This window comes from Carassius auratus, unplaced genomic scaffold (assembly GCF_003368295.1).
Source record: "Carassius auratus strain Wakin unplaced genomic scaffold, ASM336829v1 scaf_tig00217245, whole genome shotgun sequence".
Classification (NCBI taxonomy): domain Eukaryota; kingdom Metazoa; phylum Chordata; class Actinopteri; order Cypriniformes; family Cyprinidae; genus Carassius; species Carassius auratus.
This window is the reverse complement of record NW_020528961.1, coordinates 173,131-181,557: the sequence shown is the minus strand read 5'-3', so window position 1 is coordinate 181,557 and position 8,427 is coordinate 173,131. Positions and strand designations below refer to the sequence as shown.

Genomic DNA, 8,427 nt, shown 5'->3' with positions numbered 1-8,427 from the left:
TTGTCTAGTGTTCTTCTTACACACGCTTTGAAATGGTTTTCCTCCTTTCATCGGGTCATCTTGCAAGTCTTTGGCTGTACATTGCAGATTTTTCTCAGTTGCTCTGATTAAACATTTTATGATATTGTGCTTGTTTCTTCCACAACCTCAAAGGTTTTCTGGTAAAACACACTTTAAGCTAAGAAATAAGGCTGAGAGCTGTGTCTCTAGGAACTTTCAATGTCTTGGAAATCTTCATAATAGCCTTAGCCTTTCTAAAGTAATACAATATTTCTTCTCTTTTGCTTGTGTGAGATCTCTTTTGATATTTTAGCTACTTAACTTCAACACATGCATGGGCTAACTGTACGTGTAACGGCTCAAGCTAATTCTGTTTTTAATAGAGTTTCTAAAAAGCTTATTGTGTTTTGAGACTGTTACATTCCCCACCATGCAAATAAGTGATTTAAAAACAGCAATGTTGAATAGGGGTTGAATAACTATGACATAGCAGTATTATTAAAAAATCTTATAACTCAAATATATTACATTATATATTGACAATATCACTTTTAATATTCCAGTGAACTGTTATAGATGCAAGTTTTATTATATCCTGGATCTTCAGAAAAGCTTGTATTTGTAAAGTACTGCAGTCTCTAGGTGGTTGAATAATTTTGAACACAACTGTATTTATTTATTTTGCTTTGGTAACTCATTTATAACATAATTATTTTATTTTAATTAAATTTTTTGATTTCATGTTTTCAGCTGAAAGTTGTCAGTGATCAGTCAGTGTTGGACTCCAGTATCTGTGCAGCCTCTGAAGGACTGGAAAAGGTAATTCATTATCAATTTGTACAGTCCCTGAATCCTTTGTCTGCAGTAGAATGTTTATTTATTTTTTATTTCTGTTTCCTTAATTTCAGGTGACTCTGAATAAGGACCAGTTACTATTGGATGATCAGGACTGTGTTGAGAAGGTAATTAAACGTGCATTGCATATTTTATGAAATGTTAGATTGATGTTGCAAGAAATCATCTCTACATAAGTCTTGCTTTTTTTCATTGTTTTCAGATGTCACCTGTCAAAGAGCATGTGTTGAATGAGGAGCAGAGCTTTTGTGCCCCAGTTGAAGGAGTTAAGGAGGTATTCACATGTTTCGGATGAACTGTTATTTCAGTGCAACAGTGATTGCTCTGAAGTCCATTTCTGCATGAACTGTACACTTTGCTGTTACTAAATGCATGTATTTAGTGACCTGTTTTCACTTTCAGTAATATTAGTCGATGTCTGAATCAGGGGTGTCCAGACTCGGTCCTGGAGGGCCAGTGTCCTGCAGAGTTTACACCGGCCCTCCAGGACCGCTCTAAATGTAGATTTGTAGTAATATATTGACCAGTACCTTTTAAGGTCTGTAACGTAAATGTTTTTAATGATTGTAAGTGATCTTATTAACTAAATGACCACAACTTCCCTGTCATTAAAAATACATTAAATTATTATTGAAAGACAATGCAGCTCGTAATGTAGTATCACATGTATGTTTTAGAATCTTTCTTTGTTGCTTTAATTTAACACTCACTGATGTTTTTTTCTTCACAGGTCTGCAGACATGTTGTGGTCACTTCAGCAATATCAAGCATGGATAAATGTGCTGAATGTGTGGGACCTGTTGCAGCTCTCAAGTGGATTGGCCTGAGATGTAAATGTTAGTATGGTCATTTGTACTCTATACATCATGACATTTCTATTTTTATCATTTTAGTATCACTACTCAACGTTATGAAGTCAGTTCAAAATGGTATAACTGTTGAGTTTGGCAGTAGGAGAGAAGGAGATTTCAGACCATTGCTAATGCACAGATATGTAATACCATTAATAATAATAGGAGTTTTATATTGTTTTCACCTTACTCTACGTTTAGGCATAGAATCTCGTGTTAGCGGTTGAACGTGTCCTGACATGTGACATTTCTTTTATAGTGTGCTCCAGTTTTTGGCATAAGTCCTGCTATCTGAAGCGTCATGAATGGGATGGAAGACGGTCATCGTGTGTAAGAAAATATTTGATTTGATACATTTGTTCCATATTTTTGAGTTATCGGTGCTGTAAATTAATCATAAATATTTTGACAATAGGAAGTAAGTTCAGAGGAAGATGAGCTGTCAGATGAGGATTACATACCTCAGTCAGAGTCAGACCATCAGTCAGACAGTTCAGATGAGTTGACAACAAGACCAGCACGTTACGACCAAGCTAAACTCTTAGATATACAGGAAGCTGCGTCATCTAAGTTTAGTGAACATCTGAGATCAGATGTAACTACCCTGAATGTGTCTAAGGGCAAAGGAAAAGGAGTCCTGAAGGTCATGGAAGCAGCAAGTGTGTATGATGAGTCTGATTTAATGTGTCATGAGGAGCAGTTTACTGATTTTGAGACAGACAGTGAATCAGACTTTCCCAGAAAGCAAGACTCAGTGGTATGCAGGTCAACAGATGTGCTTATGTCATCACCTCAATCACACAATAGTAAGCTTTTGAATTCAAAAAGCACAGTAACATTGAGAGAAGAGAGGGAACGCAGCATGGCTGGAGGTGATCATTGTGTGCAGTCACCAAAAATCTCCTGTTCAGCAAATAGGAAGAATTATTGTTACATCTGTGGCAAACCTCAGTCCAAGTTAGCTCGCCATTTGAAAACTCATATGGCTGAAGTTGAAGTTGTTCAGGCTTTGTCACTCCCAGTTCACTCAAAAGAACGTAAAGCAATGCTGCAAAAGCTCAGGAACAAGGGCAACTTTCAGCATAACACTGACGTTTTACAGTCTGGAGAGGGGGCTCTTAAAATAAAACGAGCACCAAAAAGAAAGTGTGATTCAAAGCAGTTTTTGCATTGCATGTACTGCAAAGGGTTGTTTGTACGGAGAGATCTGTGGCGTCATTTAAAAAGATGTCCCTCAAAACCAGCAGCTGACAGTGAAGAGCAAGGGAGGAGGAGAGTCTTGGGCCTGGCATCTATGGCAGAGTCTTCATTCAGTCAGCACATATCACAAGGAGTTTGGAAACTCTTAGGTGTGATGAAGCAGGATGACATTTCCGCTGTGGTCAAAAATGACCTGAGTATTCTTCAGCTTGCACAGTCGTTTTTTAACAAACATGGTCATGACCCTACCAAATTTGAGTATATTCGACAAAAACTCCGTGAAGTTGGAAGATTGTTGCTGACTTTGCGTAGACAGTTTTCTGTGTACAGTCTTGAAGAAGCTCTGAAACCTGCCAATTTTCATAGACTTATTCGAGCGGTTCAAATGGTGTCTGGCTATGATGATGAGAGCCACTGCTACCAGAGCCCAAGCCTTGCCCTGAAACTGGGGCATTCGTTGAATAAGATTTGTGAAATCATTCAGTGCCGAGCACTGATGTCTGAAGACAAGGAATTGATCTCATCAACAGAGACCTTCAAAAAGCTCTACTCCTCAAAGTGGTCTGAGATGATCTCACACACTGCTTTGGTGACACTGAATGAGGCCAAATTTAACAAGCCATCAACACTTCCCTTCACCCAGGATGTCCAGTCTCTTCATCAGCTCCTTGAGAAGACTGCAGATACTGCTTTTCAGAAACTACAAGAGACTGCATCTCCTCAAAGCTATGCAGAACTGGCCAAAGCAACACTCACCAGAATCATTGTTTTCAACCGCAGACGTGCAGGAGAGGTCTCTAAAATGCCGCTGAAGGCTTTCAATGAAAGGGACGGCACTTCTCTCCATGAAGATGTAGCGATGGGCCTGAGCAAGTTTGAGCAGAAACTCTGCAGCCATTTCAGTCGAGTTGAGATCAGGGGGAAGAGGGGAAGAAAGGTTGCGGTTCTTCTCTCTCCTGATATGGTCGATGCCCTGATGCTACTGGTCAGCAGGAGAGGTACATGTGGAGTGCTAGACACTAATACTTTCTTGTTTGCTCGGCCAAACTGCCAGAGTTACTACAGAGGCCAGGACTCTCTGAGGGTATATGCAAGGGAATGTGGAGCTCAAAATCCAGAATTTCTCAGATCCACTCATCTTCGCAAGCACGTGGCTACGCTCTCTCAAATCCTAAACCTGAAAAACAACGAGTTAGATCAGGTTGCTGATTTCTTAGGGCATGACATCCGTGTCCACCGTGACTATTACAGACTGCCAGAAGCCACTACTCAGCTTGCTAAAATATCAAAGCTACTGTTAGCCATGGAAAAGGGCTGCCTTCCTAATCTTCAAGGCAAATCCCTTGATGACATTGAGATTGAAGGTACGTCCATCCTAGCATGTTTAGCACAGCGGGTCTTTTAAACTCACAGGAAGGTTTAAGAAAAGTAATCTCTGAAATATGTCTTGTGTTCGTTGTCATTAGGAATGGTTTATAAATGGTGTGTGATTGTGTTATTTCACTTCTGAATGCAGATGTTTTTCATGTTCTGAGTTTTATTTTTCATTGAAGATGAGATCAACATGACAGATACTGATGACAGTGATGCTGAAGAAAGTGAATCTGATGATGAGGCTCTTGCTGGAGCTGCGGGAAACTCCAGTAATGCTGGTATGTGTCAGCTAAGTATTTTTTATTTTTAAATCATCAAAGTCAAAAATTATATTGGGTAACACTTTATTTTAGGGTCTCTAAACTACAGTGGTTTGAAAGTGTTGGCCCCCTTCCTGATTTCTTATTTTTTTGCATGTTTGTCACACTAATGTTTCAGATTATCAAACAAATTTAAATATTAGTCAAAGGTAACAAATTTAAAAGTAAACACATGCAGTTTTTAAATGAAGGTTTTTATTATTAAGGGAAAACAAAATCCAAAACTACATTGCCCTTTGTTCAGAAGTGCCCCCCCCCACCTTCGAAACTGGTTTATCACACCTGAGTTCAGTTTCTCCAGCCACGCCTCTTCACAGTTAAGAAATCTCTTAAATAGGACCTGTCTGATAAAAAGTGAAGTAGACCAAAAGATCCTCAAAAAACTAGACATCATGTCGACATTCAAAAATATGCAGACACAAATGATAAAGAAAGTAATTGAGATCTATCAATCTGGAAAAGGTTATACAGTTTTGGGACTCCAATGAACCACAGTGAGAGCCATTTTTCACAAACTAAAAAAAGTAAAAAGTTTATTTGATTAGTGTTTTTTTACGATACAAATCATTGCAAAGCAACTTCACATAAAATTAAGTTTCTACACTATTTAGTAGTAGCTTATAAGTGGTGACTGTCAGTTTATGTGCATATGACAGGAATCAGACATAATCAACCAGACGATGAAAACTATTAACAGCAATTATAATGTGATTGCATAGTAAGCAGCAATATTTGTTAGTTCTGTATGTTGTTTCAGTGTTAACATCATCTGAGTTCCTCTGAGGGGTTGGCATCATCTCTTCTCAGGTGTTCTGGATCCAGACTGGAGCTTGTGTAAATCCTAGTTTCCACAGGATGTCAATCCCAGCAGAAACAGAGAAACAAATTGAGGCATCATTAGCATAGCTGCTGTTCCAACCAAGTACAATTAATTAGTTTAACCCAAGCTAAATTTGATCAGATACAACTGCAGTCACAAATTATGAGATGCATTATTGCTCATTGAAAAATATGTTTTTAATCTAGATTTAAACATAGAGAGTGTGTCTGAACCCCGGACATTATCAAGAAGGCTATTCCAGAGTTTGGGAGCCAAATGTGAGAAAGCTCTACCTCCTTTAGTGGACTTTGCTATCCTAGGAACGACCAAAAGTCCAGCGTTTTGTGACCTTACGGTCCGTGATGGATTGTAGCGCTGTAGAAGGCTAGTTAGGTACACAGGAGCTAAACCATTTAGGGCCTTATAGGTAAGTAATGATAATTTGTAACTGATACAGAACTTAATAGGTAGCCAGTGCAGAGACTGTAAAATTGGGGTAATATGATCATATTTTCTTGACCTAGTAAGGACTCTAGCTGCTGTATATGGTGGTCGTAGTGTCATGGTCTGCTTCTGGACCTGGAAAACTTACTGTGATAAATGGAGAAATCTGCTGTTTACCAAAAAATCCTGAAGGAGAATATCTGGCCATCTGTTGTGACCTCAAGCTCAAGCAAACTTGGGTTCTGCAGCAGGATAATGATCCAAAACACACCAGCAAGTCCACCTCTGAATGGCTGAAGAAAAACAAAATGTAAGAGTGGCCTGGTCAAAGTCCTGACCTGAATCCTATTGAGATGCTGTGGCGTGACTTTAAAAAGTTGTCCATGCTTGAAAACCCTCCAATGTGGCTGAATTACAATTCTGCTTAGATGAGTGGACCAAAATTCATCCACAGCGCTGTAACAGACTTTACATATAATTGGAAGTTATCGCAAACACTTGATTGCAGTTGTTGCTGCTAAGGGTAGCCAAACCGATTATTAGGTGTAGGGGCAAACATTTTTCACACAGGGTAATGTAGTTTTGGTTTTTGTTTTCCCTTAATAATAAAAACCTTCATTTAAAAACTGCATGTTGTGTTCATTGGTTTTCTTTGACTTATATTTACATTTGTTCGATGATCCGAAACATTGAAGTGTGATAAACATGCAAAAAAATAAGGAACCAACACTTTTTCACACCGCTGTAGTTTCTTATTAGTGTGCGTAGTAGTAGTAGTAGTAGTAGTGGTGGTGGTAGTAGTAGTAAGCACTTATTAATAGCTTATTTTACATGACCTTATTCTACATCCCTAATCCTACCCAATACCTTAATGTAACAACTATCTTATTTACTTTTAATAAGCAGAAAATTAGGAATTTGAGGGAAAAGTTGTAGTTAATAGTGTTCCCTATTATAAAGTGTTACCTTGTATTATATTAGTCCAGCATTTATAACAGGATATTACTAAAATATATATATATTATTTATTTTTAATTTATTTATTTTTTTAATGACTGATTGTCTGCAGGTGTTCAGAAGATGCCCATTGAGAGCACCACTGAACTTCCTGAAGGTACCAGAGGTTTAAATTGCAATGGCACCATCAATGTTGCAAAGCACATGAGCTCTCGTAGAGTTAGAACTCACTAAAGTATGTATTCTTCTGTACAGAGAGTGAGAGTGAGGCAGAAACTGAAAACCCACGGAGAGGGCAGAAGGTGTCCTGGTCAAACGCTGAAGTTACAGCTGTAATGAAACATTTTAAGGGCCACATAGCTAAAGGAAAACTGGCCACACTGACTGAATGCCAGCAGTGTAAATCTGCTGAGGATCCTGTTTTGGTGAGACGCAGTGCACAGAACATAAGGGATTTTGTAAGAAATCGAGGAATTAGCTTAAAAAGGAAAACCCAAAGCAAGTGATGTTACAGTACATTTTGTGTGTTCTTGATGCCATTCAATTAACATTAGCACTTTGGCTGTTGTTTTTATTTCCCATAGTGCAATACTGTTATGGCAGCAGTTCATACGAATATCTCCTTGTAGAAATCGAGGTTGACTGTTAGTTTGTCAAAAATTACAAAATTGTGTCAATTTCTCATTGATTTTTGGATGACCTGTCCCTTAAAGAGAATTTAACTTCCAGAATGAAAACTGTCATCATGTACTAACCCTCCACTTGATCCGGACCTGCATCAGTTTCTTTCTTCTGTTGAACACAAAACAAGATCTGTTAGTATCTGAACAGTTAATGGGCATCATTGACTTCCATAGTATTTTTTTTTTTTCTTCGTACTATAGAAGTTAACGGTGCCCATCAACTGTTCATAAACTAACAGATCTTGTTTTGTGTTCAACAGAAGAAAGAAACTGATGCAGGTCTGGATCAAGTGGAGGGTGAGTACATGATGACAGTTTTCATTCTGGAAGAAAACCATTCCTTTACAGATAAATCGGTTTCTCTACACATCTGCAGCATGTATTGTGTGCTCAGAGAGTTAATCTCATGCACACTGTGTGTTTAGTGAGGTACTTAAAACATGAGGATTGCCTTTTGATTTGATTTATAGTTTTTTTTTTTTTTTTTTTGTTGGTGAATTACACTTAATTATTTGATGTTTGTTTTGTGTGGCATTCCTTTTTTTTTTTTTTAAAGATTACCCGTTTAATTGGCGAATTTGACAACATGTTTATTTTTATTTCACAAATTTAAGTCATTATTAAAGTACTTCTAAAACACATTGGTGTCTGTAATGTTGTGTATTGTGTTAAAGATCCTGTACTCTTTAACCACCTCAGTCTTCGTAATGCAGCATAGGGACATGTCTGTGTGTTGTGTATGGGGTCACGTACCTGTAAAACACATTGGTCCCTGTAATACAGAGAATGGACATGTTTTGTGTATTGTAAAACGAGTGTCCTCATAAATCAATCGGACCCTATAAGTCCCAATTATGTAATGGGCGGGAACATTATAGGAGGGGCGTGACAGTCCTTGTGTACCACCAAAATATCATATTGTC

The 8,427-nt window shown here is 38.1% G+C and overlaps 1 protein-coding gene across 1 annotated transcript; it reads left to right on the top strand.

Moving 5' to 3' along the window:
* Nucleotides 1-750: 750 nt before the first annotated feature.
* LOC113100312 (uncharacterized) lies at nucleotides 751-7,620 on the top strand (the record flags this gene model as incomplete). Its single annotated transcript, XM_026265099.1, has 9 exons — nucleotides 751-819; nucleotides 909-962; nucleotides 1,058-1,129; nucleotides 1,586-1,691; nucleotides 1,966-2,036; nucleotides 2,122-4,270; nucleotides 4,460-4,558; nucleotides 6,934-6,978; nucleotides 7,077-7,620. Coding segments are annotated over 9 exons (2,916 nt in total), but the record flags the coding sequence as incomplete, so codon positions are not given.
* Between the last annotated feature and the right edge of the window lie 807 nt (nucleotides 7,621-8,427).